General features: G+C 36.1%; 1 protein-coding gene across 2 annotated transcripts in view; it reads right to left on the reverse strand.

Moving 5' to 3' along the window:
• Positions 1–2,830: 2,830 nt before the first annotated feature.
• Positions 2,831–25,590, reverse strand: part of bib (MIP channel family protein big brain) — a 100,034-nt gene continuing 77,274 nt past the window's right edge. The window contains exons 3-6 of one of the 2 annotated variants that reach the window (XM_073083718.1): positions 9,652–9,850; positions 6,876–7,222; positions 6,106–6,320; positions 2,831–5,728 (exon numbers count right to left, since the gene is read on the reverse strand). In XM_073083718.1, the coding sequence (XP_072939819.1) occupies positions 5,583–5,728; positions 6,106–6,320; positions 6,876–7,222; positions 9,652–9,850 (907 nt within the window). In that variant the 3' untranslated portion in view covers positions 2,831–5,582. Of the gene's footprint in view, positions 5,729–6,105; positions 6,321–6,851; positions 7,223–9,651; positions 9,851–25,590 lie in introns of both variants that reach the window. The other variant, XM_073083712.1, reaches the window with a different exon arrangement.

Raw genomic sequence — 25,590 nt, forward strand, 5'->3', positions numbered from 1 at the left:
GTTGATCAATTAGAATTAGAGTTTCAAATAAATTGTATAAAAATGATCACAGTATTATGTTCAAATTGGTATTGACATACAGGTCATACAGGTCGTTCGATACTGAAATATTCACACTTGAACATGATTTTTCTGACCAACTACATAGTTCACGAATTATGGATTTTTGTATGTGTATTCATAGTTAATTACCAGTTGACTTGAGTAGCATAAATATAACGCAATCTTGAAATAGTCAGTCACATAATGTTGTGAGCAGGGCCAAAAAGACTGAAATCTCTTGTTTAACAGATTTTCTGTTCAGCGTCATTTTTGAAAGTTTATTTATACACGAATGTATACTTTAATGGATCGAATGTGTCAAAAAGGGAACGTGAAGGGGTGTGGTGGAACATTTTCGTACGTTTATATTTTAGATAAATAATAATTTGGAAATGCTATTTTCATCAGTATTATTATTTAAAGCTCGATTGATTGTGGAATTGGAAGGGTGAAGTTGGTGGATCGATGGTGCGCTAGTTGGCTAAGCGCTAAGGGGATATCCATACATTACGTAACACGTTTAGAGTGGAAAGGTCACAAAGGGGATAAAGTGTTGATCAGACAGTTGTGGAAGTATATGAAGTCACATCTTATTCAAGAAACTTTGAATTTAAACTTTTGATTGGAAACAAGGTAAATTAGTGCAATAATAACATTAATAATGATGATTTAACATGAGCATGGTCATTGTTTTTATTTATAATAAAGGAGCGTCTTAAAGACGTGCAATATAAATACTTAATTCGCGGGTGTGGAAAGTTTCACCGTAGATATGACAAGGTTGTGAGGAGAGTTTAAGACCGTATAAAAATGTGCGACGTAATGTATGGCAGAGCCTTAATGTGAAAGAAAGAAGAATTTAATAGTGTGTATTTGTAACGTAACGGTACTGCGTGCAGTTGCTTGGTTGTTAATGCGAAGCACTTATTCTATATTGAAGCATTGTGAAAAGAAGGGCGATCTGAAAGGACTCGTGTGCGTATTATATTACACTACTTAGTGACTTTATTATATTTCTTCCTACATTTTAGATGGTAAATTCAATACACTTTAGACTTCTTATTAAATTATAACAGCGATCATTCGGTGATATTTCGGAATAGCTAGGAATTACATAGACTCACTAGATACAATTTACTTCAATATTAACTTACGTTGAATAGTGAAGATTTAAACAGTATTTAGTTGACTTCTTACGTAGAGGATACATATTACTGATACGCACGTTCTCATATCTAGGTACCACATGTTACATCAGCTGTTTTCGAGTAGATTTTTGAAGGATATTTACTATAAATTTGTTTTTTCGATATTGCTAGGGAATCTCGTTAATTTAACGGCAAGGCACTGTATCGCCTCGGCCGATCTTTTGTACATAGTTTGTTGTATTTGTTTAAATTTTAACGCTTGTACACTGCGATATCTGACAATGATACCTAAGACTATATTATCTAAGTGAAAAGACGTGTCTATTGCTAAAATCAATCTGTAAGCACAATAGATGATTATTTTAGTTTCAATTTGCAAATTTTATTTGTTTTTATGTTATTGGTAAGTTGGGCAAAGCCAAATCGAAGTTTACATTAAAGCATCTCATACACATTGATCAGAACTCATTGAATTTGAAGTCATCTATGGAAGTCATATTGATATTATAGTGCCGCCTTCACTGCCGTTGTACAATCAAATTTAATACATATTTGTACGATGTGATGTTTCAAATTTTGTAGAACTCGTATTAAGTTATAAGTTCGTCGGAGCGAATGTGGAATGAGATATATTTTAGTATTTTGTATGCAATAATAATATAATATGATGAATTCATGCGTATTGTTTACGTTCCCTTGCATATGTGCAACGTGCTTTAGCTTCGTCAATAGATACATTGTTTTATGATAATTCGAGATTAGCATAATGTTCCAGATATTAAAGCATTTTAAATATAAAACTTCTTTTATTTTAATATAAGTAATCCCACAGCAAATTTAGTATTTTAAGAACTGGTAAAGTATGGAATTTCAATGTTTATCTACCTTGGATGTTCATACCAGAACGCAGTGTACCTAACTATATTCGTACCCACAGACCTGTATTTTAGATATAGGTCTGTGTTCGTACCAAAAGGAAATTACATGGAAAAACGAAGATACGCGATAGTGTGATAGACAAGTTCTCAAAAAAAAAGACGATAACACCGTGTGTACGACGAGCTTCCCCCCTTGATTTGTTTCTCCTATTGACATAAATTAGTGTGAAAAAATGAAACAAATAAGCATTTTACAAGAAATTTATTTACAAATGTTTAATATCAATTGAATATATTCGCGTAACATTTAAATTGTGTCACCAGTTACATATAAAACGACGCCTTAAGATTTTCATTAACAGATATAGAAAGAACATTCTTGTAAAACTACTTCTTAATATCCTAACATGAATAAGTTTTATAGTACTTAATACATTGGAAGCCTTAAATAAAAGAAATATTATAAAGGTAACAGTCTCAGTACAAGTTAATTCCATACTGTTGTATTTACAAATAATACAATTTATTATACATATGAAGTATGAAGAAGTATACTCGTAAACGCAAAATACCTAAAATCTCCCGTGTTACGTTCGCACACGTTGCCGTTCATAAAATAAAAGGCGGAAGAACCTGTTTCCTGCATATAAGTATCGCGACTGCGTTTATCTCTATCGTGTCGCATTTCAGCGTTCCGGTAGAAGGGTTTGGGTGGCTATGGACCATCTTAGTTCTTAGGAGTCGCAAACTGGAATGTCGCTAACAAACACAAAGTATATTCGAAGTGACTCGTGATGGCAGGTGTCCACTACTGGGTATTATGTAGGCTCAATTCCTATAAAATGAACCCTTATGTTTGATAGTGTTGTGATTGCAAGTGGCTGTGTGCGAACGGAGTAGTACCAACTGAAATAATAGTTCGAGGTTTTCCCGTAGTCATTCATTCGTTGTAGAAATCTTATAGTAAAATATTATTTTTACAATAATAAGCGTCAGACTTTGTATGACTAATCAGAACAAATATAACTCAACAATGGCAAATTCTGTCGACGCTTTTATAAAATTGAAAATATAAATGAATGGAAGTTGATAACGTTGAACTGTTTTGAATTATGTACATATATTTTTAGAAATAAAGGCTACTTCATGTATATTATATATGTACCTATATCTTACGTATTTAGTGCTCTCTTAACTATGTATTTTATTTTATTTTAATATAAATTTGTTCTGCCACTTACGGGAGAGAAAACTGGAAGTCCTTAATTTTTATGAATACTTAGATATGGCACAGTAAATCCATTTTATGTATTATTTAATACACAAACCAAGTACAATGTACATAGCTAGTATTAGTATTAGCTAAAACATTTACTTGCTTGGCCCACCTTACTTTGATGTCGGCAGAAAAATACGTATTAACATCTTTGTATCGTTAATTGTAAAACAAAAAAAAACTTTTAAAGTACTGAAAGTAAAAGTAATATCATACAATTAAAAATAAGAATTAATAATATGATCAATGTAATAAGAGCCAAATTTACTATTATACGTTGATAAATAAAACCAAATGTCATATAGGTATCTACTTATAGGTTTTTGAAGGTGGTAGAACCCTTTGTGGTTCGACTCCGGCGGCACCACCGCCACACCTATTTCTACCTAATAACAGCAGTGTTAGGCGCTGCTGTGTTCCGTTTTGAAGGGTGTGGTAAGGGAGACAGACTTTTCCGAGGCGTTCCAGCTTAGTCCTCAGGAATAGCGGCGCATCTGTGGCCGACCTCAGGTAGGAATATATAATCCTATCTGGGGTTGATTACAGATGTCCATGGGCGGCAGTAGCCACTTACTATCAGGTGGACTGCATGCTCGTCTGCTAATCCTATATTATATAAAAAAAACTTAAATAAATATACAGACCTACCTAAGTAGTAAAAAATTATAATACTTAAATCTAATTACATTTAATTACCTAGACGTTTTTGGTTAGATATTCTTGATACATGGGTCCTATATTGACTCTAGTATTTTTTCTTTCCTTTCTTGTACATAATAAGTTAGAAATCAAAGTTTGATTTCCTAACATTATTCCTTAGGTATGTTTGAAGATACCTTATACCTACTTAAATATTTACAATTATTCTTGTAAAATTTGAATACCAATCCCTTGGATACAGATACATATATTTATTTTAAATTCTATCACATTAAAATTTATCAGAAATTCAACAACAAATTATTGTACCTAAGCTAAGTGCACGGCAGAGCAGAAGCAAAGTTTTAATTGTGGAATATTATCACGTCATTCCTGTTTAGTAACCACTTATTGTTTTTTTTTTTTATTAAATGTAATTCTAGATGAAAGTGTAACAAGGATTTAGAATCAATTTATAAATATTATTATCTACCTATAACAATAGATACATTCATAAAATTGAAAGCTTTTTGTGTTTCTTTCCACCTAGGTATTTTAAATCGTGTACAAATATGTAACAACAGTTGTGAAATATTCTGTTTATATGACGAAGGCGTACTTATAATAAGATAGTAACGGAACGTCAGTCATTAATTTTACCAGTCAGCCGCGCTATGATTTAAAGATTTCCAAAACTCAACACTACAATAATAGATAGTATGTATACTTTTATAACACATAATATCTGTAACAGTAAAATCTTACCACAAAACACACTTACTGCTCTAGATGATCATGTTGTAAATGTCAACTTTTCAATATTCCACATCACATAATTATGTATATCTATTTTTTATTATAGAGTTACTGCTATTACTTTAAAAACGTTCCCTATGTCTGTGACCATTTGTATTGTAGCTAACAGCCATTGAGTTATTTTCTTCGATGGTGCACAACACACAATGCGGTACATTGCGTATTGACGATCTGCTACTAGAGAGTGTAGTGGCTCTACTTGTACATAATGATGACGATCGGGGTCTTCCGGCGCTCCTGTCGGTACACGGCAGGTTGCAGAGTGGCTCCGAGTGTGGTTCGCTGACACACGAAAAGGTTACAGGATGCGTATTTGCGATGCAAACTGATGCCGAACGTGGCCTAGAAGAGCAAATTTCGCTGCACAACTTGGTCTTACACAGTGGTTCCGAACACGGCTTCCCGACGCAAATCGAAGCTGATCGGGGCCGCTGGGCACGTAAATTAGAAAGTATAGGTTCAGAAATAGGCTCACTGTCGCTGCGGAGATCCGAACGAGACTTACTAACACTAACGTCCGAACGTAGTTCACTAACACTAAACGAAACCGAACGGGCCCTGCCGGCCTTCGAGAGGTCCGAGCGCGAAGCGCCACTCCTAGACAGGGCCGATCGGGGCTCACTGGCACGGGTCGTGTCCGAACGTGGCTCACTGGCACGGGAAGTGTCCGATCGTGGCTCACCGACGCGGGAGGCGTCCGATGGTGAGCCACGGGCACGGGCGACGCCCGAGCGGGGCTCAGACGTCGAAGAGCAGCGCAATGTTGTGCTGCGAGGCGCGCCGCTAGTAATGGTCGGGCGGCAGCTGCGCGCGGAAGGGGCGCGAGTGCGGCGCGTAGCTGCCGTACGCGCTGTCCTCCGACGACAGCGGCCCGCGCCGCGCGCCCGCGCTGTACACGCTGTCGCGACGCTCCTGCACCGTCGCCGCGCCTGGATACCAATTAATTTTATTATGGTTAATAGTAGTATAATAAGGACATGTTAATTGTAATAATATTGCAAAATAAGCCCCATTAGAGGACGCTTTGGACGAATGTTTAATGTTATACCTATTACCTATGTATTTTCCTTTCTATAAAATCTCTTAATATAATAGTACCTATATTTTATAAAAGAAATAGCCACTGATTTTAATAGAAATGAATTGTTATGAGTTTTAACGTGTCACGACATTTATTTGAGATCAATGAATTTTGCCTCAAAAATTAAAGAGATGCAACTTAAAAAAGAATACATAAAAAACATAACTAAACACTACCTACGTAGATCGCGTGATATATAAACATTGTTAAAAAGGTGAAACTGACCGGCGGGTCCGGGTCGCACGCCGTTAGCGGCGCCGTACGCGGGGTCGCGCTGCGCGTTGTGCACGTTCTGCGTGAGCGCGGCGGCGTGCGCGGCGAGCGGCGCGTGCGCGTGCGCCGGCGCGCCGTGCGGCCGCAGCAGCAGCGACTGCGCCGCCACCAGCGCGCCCGCGCCCGCCGCCGCCGTCGCAGACCCCTTGCTGTACACCGACTGGGACCTGAACACGAAACTACTGTTAGTTCAGAGTCGATTTGCAAATGTCACTGTATTAGTCTGTTCTATGTGAAACTGATGAGGTTTTTGGAATAAGATTTTTATGCACTGCCAATTAGTTAGATTGCACGTACCAATTCGTTATAGTATTTTTAAGTGACTTTAATATTCATGTCAAAGGAGTAGCAAATGTAACACATTTATTTCCAACTTCGAATAGGACTGCAATCCTGGTTGAGGTGGGTCATAAATGTGGTTACATATACTTTATAGACCTGGGGTAGGAATGCTCAGGCATATATGTCCTCCTTTGTTTAAAATAGAAGAGTAGCAAGAAGATTGCTATTTTACGGTAGACATGTAGGTAGAACATCCTTCCATCTGGTCATCGAGATTTTTATAAGGGTGCATGTGCAATGTAGGTATTGTGTAAGCAGTGCTCGAGTTAGTGCAACTGCTCGGGCCATTTGACCCTCGCAGCGCCGGGCCGCGACGACGGATCGCCGCGGCCCGGGCGACCTCACCGGTTAATTACATTTGAATCGTGGATCCTTCAGACCTGTGCAGCGCGTGTCTGGCCGGCGGGGGTGACCTGCAGTACAGGGATTTAGTGCCGGAGTACAGGGGCTCAGTGTTATCTGGACGGGGGGCCGACGCGGAGCAGTAGGTCGGTGCGTGGCGGTAGTGGTGGTGGGAGGGGAACGCCGGCTTGTCCATGTCGTCGAGGTCCCTGGGCGAGGATGCCCGCGAGTTGGAGTTGGCGCGTGGCCGTCGGGAGCCCCACTCGTGCAGGAGTGCGCACGCGATGCCCCCGCCCAGGCCTCCCACCCAGCACACCCAGTGGCTGTCCCATCTGGACAGCACGAAGGACGGGCCCAGAGAACGAGCCGGGTTCAGCGATGGCATCTGGAAAATAACAATGTTAGTTATATTAGCTAAGGTTAATTTAGTAATATGTAATGTTATCAACTGAAGAAATGCACCTTTTATCGCCTATTTAGGTAATAGTAATTTAGTGATTGATTAATTTGGAATCTACAGGGGGAGACCATGTAGGTATTACATGACACTAGGTACACTAAAATATTCCATATCCACATAGCACTTAATACTCTGAGTGCTCTACATATCTATGTTTAATATTCCGTGCGCTCTACATTTCAAATCAAAGTCTACGTTTTAAATAATTATGTACTTAAATGTATGAACAAAAGTTTGTAGGTTAAAACACTTACGTGCTGTAAAGCTTTTGAAGGAAGGCTTTAAATAGGGATCCATTATCTATAATTGCAGGAACTGTGCTTAAAGCGAGCGTGGTGCATCAGAATCCGATAAAAGCAACATATTGGTTTCCCGTTGCCTGAGAAATTCGAGAGACTCCTGATTGAACAATAGTGTTGCGAAAGCTTACAATAGTCTTACAGTGATGTGAGTTACTTCACAGAATTACATGTTTTGTCTCGATGGTTATAAGTGGCATAGTACCGTGTGTTCCCATGAGAGCTTTACGCAATTTTTTCACCTTTATTCTGGAACGGAAACGAGCGAGCGTTTCGAAAAAACCGCTTTCAATGAAAGGACCCGCCGTAATTACTGCACAGAGCCTACGACAATATAAAGTCTACCTGCGCACCGTCGAACGTGTCCGTATACTTTAAATCTGCTCTATTCGTGGGAAACTAAAAGTTCGTTAATTATATAGGAATGTAAAGGTTGTGGTTGTGGGCCAGTAGCGCGTCCCTTTCAATCTAATTTCAATCAGACCGCAGCTGTAAAATAATCTCATAAAGTTTTAGTTTACTTGAGCTGTAGTACCTATAATCATTATTGAAATATCTATTATTATTTAATAATAATTGTACTTAAAACTTTAATAATACCTACTCTATGTATGCGTTCATTTTGTCGTCAGGCAGCTTACATTTAATAAACGTTTATAACTATCAACCACACTAATAGTGCCAATACTTGACAATTGTACAACGCACTATGTAAATGCGTAAACAAATAAGATAACGGAATAAAAGAATCAAACGAAACACATATCTAAGTAAATGTTGAAAGCGGTCTGTGGTTGAAAGAAATACTATCATAATGCAAAATCTAAAATCATTAGATCCATTTCCAAGAAATATTACACACATTATACAACAATTGTTTGTTTAAAGTTAATACGTAGGAGGAACCGACATCGTTTAACGTTAGTACATCAAAGTTGCAAATCGATGAAATATATTCCATATCCTGACAGCGTAGAGGTTACGACGTAGGTAACAAAATTTACTGTTCAATAGGCAAGCCATAAATCGAGTTGATAGCTCGTGGCGAAATGTGCAAACCACGTCGCGAGTGCGTCGGATTCCAATAGATATTGGAGGTATCTTTCCTCATCTTACTCGCGTTTTTGTTGAGCCGCACTTTGTTCGACGGACAGATGTTTACAAAAAGAACGGCGCAGCTGTCCGTTAAGGATTCGCTCCACAAAAGGCAGGTAGTGTCGCAGTGAGCGGGTGGGACGGCATTATGTATGAAGAATCACAATGACAGAACATCGCTATTGAAGAAACAGCTCTACTATTGAACTCCGTAATAGATATTTTTTACGGATGTATCAGAATTGTGTATTCAACCTTTCATATATGAGTAGCGAGATATTTCGTATTTTGATACGCAGATGTCGACCACTCTTTTGTTTGTTGCGACACTAGCGAGTGTGTGACGTAAGAGTTAATTAATGTTAGTGTTATTGATTTGAACCAAGTTGCAGGTGCAGTATTTAACACCTTATATGCAGTGACATAATCACCCTAATTTTGTATGTAAATGAAACTCGGTCCACCTGATGTTTAAAGTAATAATAATGTCTTAACATTTAAATTTAATATTCGGTAATCTTCCAACTCTTTATTTGAGGTTGACATACCGTACCCAGTCAGTGGATATTCTGCCTATTCAGCCAGTTAGGTGGCTATTAATTAACAAAGACTCAACGCCGCCCGGCATGTCACTGCACATAATCGTCTCATGTATTTTGTGCGCTAATGCTACATATCTTGGATTCGCGTCTCAGGCCTTAAGATATTCAGTATTGACAAAGTACAGTATTTTCTGTATTTTTAACCATGTTCTCTCTTGTTTTAACAAATGTGTCTGGTCGTTCAACTAACACATAACGAAGTTAACTAAGTATTAGGCCCTTGTTATCTTAAAGGAGAAACTAGTAGCAACCCTTTTTTATATCCTACTGCTGGGCATGGGTAGTTTACTACAACTGGGGGAGACCTGAAACATTCCGTCACGCATACGGAGTAATGTGCTAAGTGGTAATCCCTTACCGAAACAAAGCTAGCAGCACAGTAGGCAGCCCCGAGCAGTGCTGGCGCGGCGCCTGTCCAGCGTCGCTCCATGGCCGCGAAGTAGGCGGCGGCCACCAGCCCCGAGAGCAGCAGCTCGGCGCCGAGCCGCTCCCACGCCGCGCCGCCGCCGCCCGGCAGCGCCGCGGACAGACCGCCCGCGTATCCTGGCACGCTCACACTGAAAGAAACGAACGTACATTCATTTACTCGTAAAAAACATATGATAGTATATATTCCACAATAACCTACTTAGGTACATAACGTAAGATACTTAAATACAAATAGATTTGCTTTTAAAGTTTAAGAGTTAAGTAGATATTATTATGATACACACGTACAAGCAAAGGACGGTAGTCAGGAATACAAAATTAGCGAAATCTAATCACGTCACATAAAATTATATTACCGAATTTTTACACTCATAACTCCACACTAAGATTATTTATAACCCGGACCCAAGTCAGATCTCTCCGACCGGAAATCGAACCCCCAGCGTGTCAAACCTGTACGATAATCAATTAACCACTGCATAACGTGGGTCGTCAATAATTTGCCAAAAATCTCAAATAAAACAATTTCAAAAGTGTATCAGTATGTAAAGACCTCTATATCCTAACAAAGGAGCGGTCATAACCACTATTAGTGGCTCACCGCACTGCGGGTCGTTATCTTACAAAACTAACAAGACCTTTTCTAACCGAGGGCCCTGTAATATATAGCGTGTACCTTTTATTGTTATTCAATTACATTTTATTTGTTTTGTTTGTAATATTCGATGCATAGGATAACATTTTTTCATTATATTGATTTATTACACCATTTTTTTAAGGGGTTGAACCCTTTGTGGCTCGACTCCGGCGGCACCACCGCCACACCTATTTCTGCCTAATAACAGCAATGTTCCGTTTTGAAGGGTGTGCTAAGGTAGACATACTTTACCGTTCCAGCTTAGTCGTCAAGGCTAGCGGCGCATCTGTGGCCGACCTCAGACAGGAATATCTAATCATATGTGGGGTTGATTACAGATGTCCATGGGCAGCAGTAGCCACTTACCATCAGGTGGACTACATGGTGGGTGGCTCGTCTGCTACTCCTATATTATATAAAAAAAATATGTACCTAAATACACATTTATTTTTCTTTGAAAATGCGTAGGTAATTACTTGCCTACTTACTCGCGTTTAAGCAGTATTAGTCGTAAGTATACATTTATAGATAATTACACCGCATTTTATAATATGATATTTGATAGTTGTAGACAATAGGCAGACAATTGAACAGTGGTTCACATTTAGCTCTAACAATTTGAATACAAAAGAAACAGTAGAAGTAGAAGGGTACAATAAAGCTTTTTCCTATAAGAGGGTAACTTTGCCAGGGTTACGACTTACGATATATCTATAAAGGATAAAAGGTCTGCTTGCGGTCAAGTGATAATCCTTTTGTCTATAATAAGATCGTGCTAAGTGTGGACGTGGGAATTTCGGGTGTAATGAAAATTCACCTTAATTTTCCTAAGCGTTGTGAAACAATTAATTAATCTGTCAGTTTTCTGCACATTCACTGATATAAACTATGCACATTAGCATTATAATTTATTCGTTACATTGGTCAGAATTTTAATTTTTATGAAGATTTAATTTCTAATTCTTATAATTACCAGTAGATCTATTCATCTATTCATGTCAACGTTTGATTGACATTCATTACTTGAACAGAAGATTTGCTTTATAAATTGTCCCTGCCCTTATAATGCGCCTCGGACGGACCCCTATAATTCTATTTCTGCGTTAACCTTTACGTAAATATATCTCCCTTAAGAAATCTTATTAAAATGTTTAATCTTATTATAAAGTAAATTATACTTGAAATTTCGATTTTCTCCACAAGACGTTAATAACATCGTGATGTTACAAGCTAATTGTTTTTAAAGTTCTAATTATTAACCAGCCGGTAGTGAGATCAATTGGGGTCAAATGTTCTACAACACGCGATATAAGAACAAGAATCGTTGCATCTGCCGGAATGCGTCATTGACCTTCGCTGGCTCAAACAAATTGAAAATGTTGATGAAATACCAGCCTACTTATTTGATATGCAATCATTTATGATTGAATTGCAACTAAACCGGTCGTTAATCTGTTCAAGTTCCGTTATTATAAAATTCGTATTTAGAAAATCATGCTTATTGATGAAACCATAGATTAGTAGATGAAACATGAAATTAACTTTATATAACGTATGTATCGAGTATCGGCTTAAGGAATCTGTTCCATTCATATGTTCATTACTTGAAATTCAATTAACATAGTTGAAGCATTGGCACATTTAATATTTATAATGAGTTTTGTAAACCGATTTTTTTTAATCGTGGTCTAAATATAGAACAAGTCTATTTAAATACATATAGTGAGTTAAGTATACTTATCTAAGTAACATAATAATGAAGTTAGGGTTGTAAACATGTTAACTATTCACCGTTCCACCTAACAATGGTATCGAGATTGTATCAGTTGAATAGTTCGTCATTGCGAGGGGGAACGTTTGTGTCACGGCGCTTTGGCGCTTTTATACCACAACTTGTAAGATCGAGAAATTGTATTATGTATACCTGCACAAATAAATAAGATTTAAATATTTATCGGTTATATCAAAGTTGGTACCTGAAATTTTCCAGGCTGGTATGCCTATTTACGCGGCATCAAATATAAATAGGCCGTTGTTTTTTAAAACTTACTTTTTATTATATTTTCTGTTCTTTGATTTTTACTAAGGCTAATGCACACTTCTGGTGTAAGTGCGTTTAATGGAGCTTTTCATGTAATAACTTATCAACGATTAAACACAGATAGAAGTGTTTAACGTTACTAATTGCTTATCAAAAATCTGTTATATGCATCATTTGACACAAAATTCTACTGTACGTTTCACGTAAATATACTAGACTGCTAGATGTAAGCTTATTTGTTTGTGAAAAGTGTAAACTGTAAAGTATACAATTACAAATATTAGGTGAAAATGATGTACTTATTTAATAGTGTTATAACATTCGGAATAAAGGTAGAGTTTGTTACATGGGTCTTTGTACTTAAGAAGCGAAAACTAGGCCTCTAGTCCAGTCTCATATAATAGTATGAAGTTTGAAGTGGATCATCCGCCGTGCTCCATTTAACAACGACCATTGAGCGCTCTATCAGATGAATGGAGCGTAATTGTGAAGGACAGTACGGCGTGGAGAACCACCAGCATATATCCGTGACATTCAGAACAAACATTACCTACATTCGTTGCCAATACCAGAATCGCCTATGCCGAATATGCGATGGATAAATACAAGAAGCAGACTCAAATTGGATATTCAGCGTAGGATATTGGCATAGCTCAGTTTTCACAGAGTGCAGATCGTTAAACTTCACATTCCTTTGACAAGACTATAGATGTAGGTTCATTCCTGTAAATAGTTAAAATAAAAACTACATTATATAAAAAAAGAAAGACGACTTTCCAAATTATAATCTACTTTTTATTTCAACGCCGTCTAGGGCTCCTGTTTAAGATTTGAAATCATCATGCTCGTTACGTACATTTAAATCGATCTATTATATTCGTTCGATTAAGTCCGTAACTTCTTAAACTGATTCTTTAGAGAGTTGATCTTCTCATTGTTGATTAAAAACATCCGTCGAGGGGAGCTCTGTTCGAATTCAATTAAATATTTCATCAATGAATTTAATGAAGAGCGGACGTCGCTGTCTCGTAGCGGTAAAGCTTGCTTTTCAATTCCTCCAGGAAATGAGAACCTTTTGTTCTTTTTATGCTCGATGCATTTAATACAACTTTAGATAAGCACTCATTAGAACGAGGATAATAAAATGTAATACGAGTACTTTTTCGAGGTTGGACTTTAATTATAAGAAAGTTCGCTAGCCGAAAAATTGTGGCTTAACGAGTCAATTAGTAATTTTTTTATGAGATCAATTATTAATTACGTAAGTGACAAATAATTTTGCCATTTTATAATTACTCAGTAGAAACATTCAATATTCATGACAAGCAAGTAATTTCAAAGCTCTTCACGGCGGAAGAAGCAAGAAACAATTCAGTTACCCATTTCTGAAATTTTAATTAATAATAATATCCGTGTCACATTTCCCATGACAGACTAAAGTCGTGACAGTAATTTGGCAAGGGAGCAGTCAGATTTTCTGAGGCTCCGGCATGAAGAGTTACTCGTGCATATTTTATGAGTGAATATATTTTGAGGAAGCTCTACACTTTTATCTTAGCTTAAAAGCCGGGAGGCGAATATTTATACAAACAAAATATTAGCTTTTGGTCCTCTCCGTCCTACCCACGTTCTTATCTTAACGCGCAGCTGTAGACGTGACGTGATGGGATAGCGATATGCCTACCCGCACTCTTACGGAGGTAAGTGGTTCAACGATGTGTCGATTGATCTTAATATTGAAATAATTAACAGGACAAGATAGGATGACCTGATCCTTGAGCTTGCATTCGATCCAAATAGGAATTGTTACAATCTTTTAACAACTATGTAGCAACTATGTCCTATGATTTGGTAGCAACTACTTACAATCACATCTCTACATTTATTAAGTACATAATTTCGAATTCATGATTTCTATATTTACCCAAGGATAAATACATACCTTCCATTGGTAAGAAAAATCAAATATTATTTAAATTTTAATTAATTTTTATTATACGAGTTTCACAGACCAATACATTTGCTTTTGAATAGCAATCTAAATTCCAATTTCTACCAACTTCAGTCGTTTTCACCCCCGTGTAAAATATTTTTTTAAATCCTTTTCAGTATCCAAACTTTTCCCTAATTGACTAAGGGACCAGGACGCGAGAAAAGTTTTTTCAATTCCCAGTTGTTTTAAGGCTTTCACAAGTTGAACGCAAGAGGAAAACTTGGCGTCTAAGATTTCTCTTCAATTAAGAATGAAAAGTGGACGACTCACATTTCGCTAAAGGCCACGGGTTTTAAAAAATCCATTAGCTATAATTACTTATAAATTTATTGTAACTGGTTAACTTCAAAGTCTCGGATTATTATAAAGTGTACCTAATATGTTTTGATAATACAAGTAATATTTTTTTTCGTGCTGCTTTGTTTTAATAAGCGATCTATCAAAGAACCGGAGTAATATTAAATAGTTTTACAGTACCCATAATACCTACATGAACATTTTATAACAAAATTATCACGCACCTAATATAGGCACGTGTGCAAATCCAAACCTTACTCGTCTGCGTTAGATAGTCGCTTACAAAACTGTTAGATTTAAATAACACATATGCAAAACTGTGCACCTGCACTAGATAACATCTAATCAAGTTTATTAGGCATACAAATTCTAATATCGGATCTAACGCCATTGTTAAAAGATTACAGCCCTCGACGGTCCCAATTTATGTTTTTATGAATGTTTGCGAACGCGACTAAATTCAGATGAGCGGATTCTGTTTCTCCAGAGAGTTTTTTACAGACTGTTAATTTTGGGGAAAAACGAGATTCTAATTCGAGATACAGGCTTTAGTGAGGGACACTTTCAATTTATTTCTCCTGTCCCAAATCCCTTTCATATACTTTTTATCTCGTAATGAAAGTTAAATAGCGTTTGATGAGATTTACTCCGCAAATGCTTACAATATTATTATTTCGTAATCCATCCTTGTATCCATACCAAAGATAAATTTTTACTTGTTACAATCTGCATCACTGCTAATTAATTATTGTCGTCCTCTGCTAATTTAATAATTTTATTTCATTTGCTAACTTTATTGAACCATCTAAATACACAGCGTGCATGATTCACACGAGATATTAAAAACCACAGACCCATAAAATATGGTTTAAATGCAACCAAAATCGTCCCTCGTCCATATTCAGATGTCCCATTCGATATTGGCAGATGATTTTGCATAATTTATGCGCAAGCCGGGGTCAAGTGGGCACAAATGGTTATGGCTGGGGTACATCTTTTATCCATGTTTTGTCAATGGTCAGTAAATTGGTGAACATTCACACCTTATGTCATGATGACTGCACCGATTTTTTTCCACCCTTTGTCCGCTAAATATCTGCGTACCAAGAGAACAAAGCATCATAACGCAAGCCCTACTATGAACGGGAAATAAAAAATGAACCTTTTTCTATGGGCCGTTTTGATTGTGCTTCATATAAAAGCTGACGTATAACTGACTAGTTCCTCCATTATAGGAAATGCACATTTTTATCACGTGTTAAAAGTATCCGTAAGACAAATTTAAGGAACCAGATAGTTACCTACCTGTTACATTTAAGAAATATACGGATATTTTTCAAATTTCATTTCAGAATGTTGGATAAAATTCATACAAAAATATCATATTCATTTTGATTTCACGCGGCAAACACTAGACGAATGGTTCAATTTTTAATTTGTACATTCGTGATAGCTGCGGCCCGCGTTGGGTGCGTGTGTTGTATACACATCAGCTATATGAATGAGATCTGTAGATATAAGTATACAGATAAAGTAACGATAGAGCTTCATGCTCAGAAATACATGAAAAGCAGTGACCGCTGGAAAAATATGCTACTTATAGGTAATATTTTCCCATGTCAAGGTGTTTTTACACGAAACAAGCGAATTTATTTCACGCTTGGTAGGGTATTATCCCGAGCGCAACTTATAATGAAATAGGATTACGGCGGTTATCTATACATGGAGAAACGCTGTCATATTTTATTATATTAGAGCAATATTCGCTTATTGCTAATAATGTAATATACATTTATAAATATAATATTATTTTAAATGTTACCATATCTTAAAAATATTTAATAATATTTTATTTTAGTTTTATTTTATTTATTTATTTGGGAAACAAACAATTCATGATATATAACATAGTTAAATGGTTCAGAGACACAAACAGAAGAATAAACAGTCTCCACTATTAAATTTCACAATGAGTTAAAAAGCAAAATGAACATGAAGTACCACAATGAAGAGGGAGAGAAACACATACATTAAAAAAATTATAAAAAATAAAAAATATATATCTATAAAATGATGTAAAAATCTATTTAAGTTCTCGTATTATTTGTCGTACACTCCTCTTGTAGATACTTATCGAATTACAGAAAGGATCGACGCTGAAGGTGAAGGTGCTTGTTGTAGTAATTACATGACCGAAATAAAAAAGTATTGCTGGTATACTTAGTTCTACTAAGAGGAGTGTAGAACAACGCTCTAAATCGAGAGTTAATTCTGGGGCAACTAAAATTCATTTTACAGAGAAGGAAGGGAGAGTCAATACATTCATTTAAAATTTTATATAAAAATAGTTGATCTCTCTCTGATCGTCTATCTGTTAGGGTTACGGTAGAAGGTACATGTTTATAAAAATACCGCGCTTGACAAAGATACATTACTTTTAAATGTAAATAATTGAGTAGTAGTCAGTACCAACCCGCTTCGTGATCATGGCAGAAAGTTGTAAATTAATTCCGTATTTTGCGAAGATCCTCCGTTTCCAGTGAATGCAGCAATGCGGCGACATTGTATTAAGAGCGAAAAATATTCTCTCCATCGACTACTTCTCACTTAGTTATGCAGTCAACTATTTTGCAATTGTTCCATTTATATTGGGACTTTTAAAATTTGTTGAGTACTGTACATTTATGAAATGTTTTAAGTTAGGTATTGTTTTATTTTGTAAAAAAAAACACAAGTTCTTTTTAAATTTGTCAATTATTTTAAAAAAAATATATTACAAGCCAAACAAAATTATATTATAAGGGCCCTAAACTAACAAATATAGTAATGGTAACCATAAAACGAGATGAAACAGTTAAAATCCGTTCCCCTATCGTTATTAACGAGCGAACAATTACATTTAATTTACGAACGCATTTTTAAAGTGCCCCAATATGGCCGAATCCCCTCATGCCATATCAACCGCTATCTTTTACGCACAGATAAATAATTCACCGCGACATTTGTTAAAAAAATCGAGAGGGTATCAAAAACTGCCTCTAAAAATTCAATTGTGCTGAAGTGCCACTTGTTAAGCTATGCTATAAACTGGCAATTATTTGGATAACGCTGGATTTTGTACCAACACACACCGGATTAGGGTTTATTTTATTTTAAATAGAAATTTTAAAGCGACGGCCATCAAGCTCAATGCGTAGGGAAACAAGTGCTGCAATAGAAATATATAATGTTCAGTTGATTTTCTATTATACTCCTATTCGATTTTAAATGAATAATACATTTGTAATCGTGCGGGTTATGCGATTTAAATTTCCGTAACCGATATAGGCAATTTTATGGAAAATAAATGAATATGGTGTATGAAAACGTGAAATGTGAATTATGGCATAACGATATTTATATTATCGAGCATACTATGACGATATAACAGTGAATACAGACAAACAAAGAAGAAATAATATTAAGTACTCATGAATAACTTTTTTCTGCGTCGCTTTCCACAATATGGCAAAACCCGTTAAATAGAGACATCAAATATTTTTTTCACCAAAATCCTTTTTTCGCAAAAATATTGCACTCAGCGGGTGGCGGGCGCGAACTTGTTGCCCTTTGACCCTTTGTTTTGAAAGCCATAAAGAAAACAAAAGTGTTTTAACCCGTAGTTAACCCTTTACGACACATGTTGGCGGGATCCGCACGAAACCGAGAATCGGGCTTGACAATAAATAAAAAACACAATATATTATGTCACCCTTCTCCATAATTATTGGCATATTCTGACCCTTATATTTTAGACGATAAGACGCATTATACCATCGTGTGTCAAGATTTGTATAGAGAAGCAAAATATGGTTGGAGTGTGGTTTTTGTATCTCATTGTAATATCATGGAGTTTTTATTGCGAATGTCTGCGAGCATTTAGTCGGATTGTTAGGCGCGGATGTTCGTCACATATGGTGTTATTTGCGTGTTATGATTTTGTGGGCTGCCACCAATGTGAAAATAATCTTTTATATTGTTACATACTTAATTATGAGCTATTATTTTCCAGAGTTCTCGTAATAAGAATTACTTATTGGAAATCGAAAACAGCCAACAAATAATATTAAGTGAGCTAATTATAATGATGAGCTAATACTAACTTACTGGTACTAAGAAACTGAGCTCTGCTCCTTTGGAGTAGGATAACAAAATTCGCGGGCCATTGTTACGTCTCACCTCGTCAGACATGCGATGCTCTAGACGCCTCACTCCACCTGAGTGAGCTCATTGTCGGTGAATACTAAATATCCTTAGCAAAAATGACCAAAGGGTACCTCCACATCACACGGTGCGGCAGACCGCCGGGAATAAGCGCCTTTCCGCTTCACTAATAATTTGATACTGATCCTTAATTATCCTTAGAAATAAAATGATAAAACTTTAATGCTTGTCTGCATCTTTTGCTCTTATTTTCTTAATACGTATGCAATGTTTATTGCTTAAGGTTATAAAGATTTTTTAATGTTACGGTTACGTACTACGTACCTATATTCAACTTTATTGTAGATGTATGTGCTACATGATATACCTATTGTATGCGGTCGATCGATTTTTAAGCAGGCATTATTTTTTGGAGAATAAACTCTATGTATGAAAGTATATAACCTTAATTCGCAAATCAGCCAACTCCACTTTTTGTCAAAATGTTTTTTTTTTATTTATTTTGATAGTAAATGATGTTGAACGAAATTAAAATAAATAAAAAAATGGCTTTGCGTGAAAAATCCATGGAAATGGATATTGGTTGTTTCCTAAGATAGGTACATAAAAGTTGTAGATATCGCAGTTTCTAAATTACGATTAATTAGATTACGATTAAAGTGTTATTACAACACACACCAATTACATTTACGTTACAGCCAAGTGAAATGTTTGAACAAAGTGTCTTGCTTATTTTTCTTTGAGCGAGTTTCCCGAAAAATAATGAGCAAAACAAGTGCGCTCTAGTGACGATATCCATCTACATGAAGTGAATATATGGGCAATTACTGCAACCAGAAATGTGTCGCCGTTGCCAAAAAACCGTTTATGCACCGTGAAAGACACTTGCGCTCCACCACTGTAGAATATTATATTGGAATCTGCGGGAACTTAATTAACATTTAAAGGTCGCTATGCAGTATTGATAGTTTCAATCCAAAATAGTTCTACCTGAGTTTGACCCAAATAATTCCAACTGCGATTGATAATAGTAGTTTTATGTGATTCTTATTTAACACACACTTTGCCGCTTTATACAAACAGTCTCTCACAGTTTTATTAATACCGTGATCTCTTTGAAGACTCTTCTTTGTTTCCTTCTTTTTAAACACAGACAGAAACACTACACTACACAGAAATCTAAATCAATTTCGTCGGCCACCTTACCGAGGAACGAACCCTTTGCATATCACTACGGTATTGTTACTAATTCGCCAATTCGTCAATGCTCAAAAATAGTAACCTATCTTGGATTCATAGTTGGATTACTAAGGATTTTGAGTTTCCAAGACTGTTGCTGACAAGCGATTTTTTTCGCGTTTAACATAAAATAACTTTAATAGAAAATATTTTCGCTGCGATAAGGCGTCTCCTCAATTTCCTTGTACGGGGCAATAAATATATCCAAATCGGGTTATCGTACCGACGCATTAACTTGAACGATAATACGTTATTTCGTATATTCACACGAGGAGGGTTACAAACTTGTGGAATGGCCGCCGGGTAGTACATTAGAGGGAAATACTACCCCCTGGAGCAGACGGGTAATTCCCCGGAGGAGGGGGAGTTTATGCACGAGAAAATACTTTTGTGCTTATTATCTTTTTCCTTCGGGTAAGATAAAGACGTTTTTATATCTTATCTATCAAATTGAAGATTATAGACCCTTCTTTATTCTTATGTTAATACTGTTTACTGACAATCGCCTATAATAATGTTTAACGAAAGGGGGATATCAGATAAATTACTAATCTTCCTAAGTTTCACTGGTTACGCAAATGAGTAATGAAACTTATGTAAGTTATGCATACCTATATAAGTTATTAAATTTTGGTACTATATAAACACCCGATGTAGGAACCTACACCTTATGTTCATACTCGTAAGTGGTAAAAGTTTTTATAGATTCACACTGCATCACATTGACTAAGTATATGTTTTTGACTTTTAGCGTTGTTCGTGATGTATTCATAGAATAATCCGGGTTTTAAAGCTATCTGCTATCAAGGAAAGCAATGTGTAACAGTTTGGGACTAGTGCACTCTAGTTTAAAAAGGACTCAATTACAGTCCAATAATCGCGGGAACGAATAGTGGACTATTAATATACCCACGTCTACTCTTTCTATTACTAAAATAATACATGTTGTTAATTTATCCGAAACGTGTTACTATACGTATTTGTAAGTTAGAGTTCGTCCGTTAGAGTTCGACTGGTGAAGTATTGCATGAAGAATTACTGCTACACCAATTTCTGCCGTGAAGCAATCCTCGCGTTTCGGTAGAAGGATGTCGACGATGACGTCAATCTTAGTAGTCAGGAGTGGCAACGGATCTAAATCAGCTTCAGGTAGCAACCTTGTTTTATATGGAACTAGACCACATACAATCAAATGAACCGCATGTTTCTTAAAAAAATGTAGTATTATATGTGTACAAGAAATACCACTTTAATGGAATAGGGTAAATCCCTCGCCGTACCCTGCGCAAAGTATCCCTGAAAAGAGGATTGGTCACATTTGTAGAGTCAATTATTATATAACAAAGGTACTAGTTTGTTTTTCAGTTTATACCGCGAGGTGTGAGAGGGAAGTTTTAACACGCGTGCATTAACACGCGTGCATTCCCTGCCACGCGTGAGTGACGTAGTTGACATTTTTGCTACGTAATATTTTTTTTTTGCATCTAATATGCATCTAAATAGAAATTTAAGCGGGGATAATTTTTATACTGAAAATTTTGTTATTTGTAGCCGTATTTATTTATATTGTGCCCTATTTTTATTATTTTGCTGCCTTATTACACAAGGTAATTAATAAAAACAATATATTTATTTTAATCGTAATTTAATAATAATAATTAGTGTATAATGTTTATTAGTTAGATGTACCAACTTTTCATTATAATACTAGTTTCAATGATACAAAAATAGCTGAAAAGCAATATGACCATCATTTTATATTATAGTTTTAAATCACTCCATATAAAATGTGGTTGTTATATTCTCGGGGGAGAAAATTAGCATTTAAATATGTTGAATATTCCTGAATATTCAGTAGGATCCCGAGAGGAGACCCGCCACTTTGAATACATACGATAAACTATATTACTGGTCAATATATTTACGTTTCTCAGCTTTAATTACATAATTTAAGTATATAAATTGAAGGTTTCGTAAAGCACATTTTCATTCGCAAAAAAAGATACAAAATTTTCCATTAGAATAGTCGGGCATTAGTAGGAAATGGAATCTTTTCAAATAATACGTATACATGTCTGTCTGAGAGCGCTATTTTAGATAAGCTTCAATCTAATGTGATGAGGTCACCGCAGATACTTAGTAGTTCGTCGTTCAAATAGGATTAGGTACGTACATGTTACGTAAAGATAGGTTACTCATTTCGTAAGTTATAAACCCACAGGGGTATAGAAATATAGTTACAAACATTTTCATGCTTGACTTTAGGCTACTTAAACTTGTTTAACTGAGTACAAAGTATATTTTATTTGGCGAACGTTGTGTCTTAATTAACTAATTACACTCAGAAGAAAGAGCTGTAGATAATATAACAAAGTTGCGTATAAGTGGTAATAAAAGCACACACATTAAAGTGTGATTATCTCAACAAAGCCGTTTTATGACGTTCTTTGAGATGGGCTGCTGGCAACGCGCTGGGACTGCTAAGTGAGTGAGCAAAGACATTTGAGTCGGTATATGTAAAGAAAAGTGAAACAGATTTTTTTGCCGAAAATCGCTCTGGAAATGTATCACTTACGTACAGAATAAGTCTTATAAAAGAAGATGTGTCGACGTCTTAAAATGTATTCTGATACGCATTACGTAAGAAAGGCTCATCTACCGTCATCTAAATAGAACTGTAATTTTATTGCAGTTAAACCTTTATTTATTGTGTTACCATATAAAATATTGGATTAGTACCTACCTACTTCTTGTCGTCTTAACAGCAGTGATGGAAAAAATAATATTAATATAGGTAATAGTAATATAGTTTTATAATAAAATACAATTATCAATTATATTGCGGGTAGTATGCCCCTAAAAACCCCATAAGAAGGTGTAAGAAGGCTGTAATAACGTCTGTTCTTTTATTCGTATAGAGAGAGATAAGTAATTGATGTAGTAAAGATAAATATTGTGGTCATTATTTTAAAAAAATACGAAGAGTATTGTGTAAAAGCAATCAAGTAGATATCGGGTAAACCCTGTAAAATAAATATATACGAGTACGTATAATCGAAATTGTATTTTGTGTGATAAGCTTTGTGTAGTGACTATATTTCGTATAAATAAATATGTTTTGATTATATACTAAACTGGGCTAGTTTAAATGGCAAAAGGTTATTAAATGAGTGTGTACTATGTTTGTTTTACACTTTTACGGAAAATTACTTATTTCTAATTACGTTCATAGTTTCCATTTCAGCTTCTAAGTTAATACATTACACTAATGCGACGAGTGGTTTGAAAATTGCTATTGGAGAATAGTTGAGAGGTCGAACCGAACTGAAGTTTGGAAGCGGAATAATTCAGTGCGAACTTATCCCATTTGTAGTGGATTCCGTTGCATTAGAATAACCGCATTAGGGCATTGTCACAGTGGGGTTTTGCTAACTGCTTGTAACAAGGCCAACGCGAAGACGGTTAGTGGGTCAGAATGTTAAATGTGGTAGAACTCCTTGTGGTTCGACTCATGAGGAACCAGTACCGCGCCTACTTCTGCCTTATAACAGCATTGTTAAACGCTGATACGTTCTGATAACGGTGTGATAGGGGGAGATGTGAGACTTTTCAACTTAGTTCTCAAGGGGAGCAAAGCATCTGTCATCTCTGGCGTACTACAGGTAAGACTGTAATCTGGGGTTGATTACAAATGTTAATGGACGGCAGTGGTTACTTACTGGTGTACTGCACGCTCGTTAGCTGCATCAATATTATAGAAGTGCTTTTCTGTAATTTAAGGTAATTTTCTCATGAAATACAAAGTTTAATAACCTCTAAGTATAGCTCGAAATATCAAATTCATATTTTAAATGTGGTGGTGGCTCTATACTTTTGAATTTGCAGAAAAATTGGTACTGTTGCGTTTGACAAATTTTGACGCTCCATGTCTCTATTTATGTAAACGTCTTTCATGGGATTAAAGCCCCGAATGTAGAGTCTCATGAAGAGTCTTGTTTCAAAACTCGAATTTCATCACAACCATCGATATTGCAATATATCGAGAATCTAATTCATGTTGGTATTTCACAGAATAGCAGTACTGTAGCACGCAGCATTTGCCCCGAAAGGACGAGATGAAGCGAGCTGTAACGAGCACGCGCGTGTAGAATATTGAGTGAACTCAGCGAATAAGTCGCGGTGTGGAAGCGCGTTCAAAACACCTGCATAGAAGCAACTTGTGAAATCGTGACTGTGATAGAACCATTTTTCTGTTCCATGGATAGAACCCTTACAAAGGTACCGTTGATACTTATAAGTTATTTTGTGATAAAGGAGCACTGTTCTTTTTATTAATTCTTAAAAAAAAACAATTCAACTAATACAAAGACAATTTAACACACGTAAGTATTTTATTGGTTTGTTTAATTAAACCAGCTTGAAAGCAACTTAACCCGCGATTTTAATCATGTCTTACGCAAAGTAAAGTTAGATGCAAGATTAAGCTTTAAATTTACGCAAAGAAAGCGCCTGGAAAATATATTTCCGAACTTTAATTTGCTCTTTTATATCCTGTTCCCGAAGCTCAACTTTTCTTCTGTCCCGCGTAACAAATTACGTCGTTCCTATCAAATTCAGTTTCTCTGGAATAATAAAAGTTGAGAGAGTTTTACGACAAGTGAAGGATCGCCTGATATCTTGATCGGGCTATAAACTTGCGATCTAGGTTTGATTGACCTCGCCCAGATGAGTTTTCTGCGAACTTGTCCACGCTTTTCGAACAAGTGTCACATTGACATCAATCGCTATTTCTCGTTTTATCTGTATAGTATATAATCTTGTTATTTTTCTTTGTTCATAGAATGAAAATGAATGAAGAAATAATATTAGTCCAATGTTAAATTGATCGTATATTTGAAAAGATGGTTCTGGAACACAATGCAAATTGCAAATAGTCCACAAGGAAGCCTGTTAAGCAAGCGGGCAATATATACAATAATAATATATTTTGCAGGTAAGTAATTTTAGATTTAAACTTTTAAAGTCTATTCAGTAAAGTATGTATTAATTAAACTGGTGAGCACTTTATACTCGCGGTCCGTTACGCCTACTTTACCTTTACCTTACTTTTTAAATTACAGTTTGGACCTTGAAAAAATAAGTATTTCAAATCAAGAAATGTCAAGAATTTCTATTTCCGGTTAATCCTGTGCATTTTTCAATAAGACGATTTCAGTGCTTTCATCGCATCTCTCCACACTCACCGCAGCGCCACATATCCTACATCAAATTATCGGAATTTCCAACGATATGAGAATTAACATTTATTTGCTTGGAATTACTGCGCTGCCTCACAATCGTCGAATATCGCAGTAATTAGCAAAGCGGCGTCGTAATTATCGTCCAAATGGACAACCACATATTGATCACCGAACCCGCTATTATTTGTTACTCACGAATATCCTAGCTATTTGGGGCT

Source organism: Epargyreus clarus, unplaced genomic scaffold (assembly GCF_041222505.1).
Source record: "Epargyreus clarus isolate Ecla_fem2 unplaced genomic scaffold, WU_Ecla_fem_2.2 ptg000003l, whole genome shotgun sequence".
In the NCBI taxonomy this organism is placed as follows: Eukaryota; Metazoa; Arthropoda; class Insecta; order Lepidoptera; family Hesperiidae; genus Epargyreus; species Epargyreus clarus.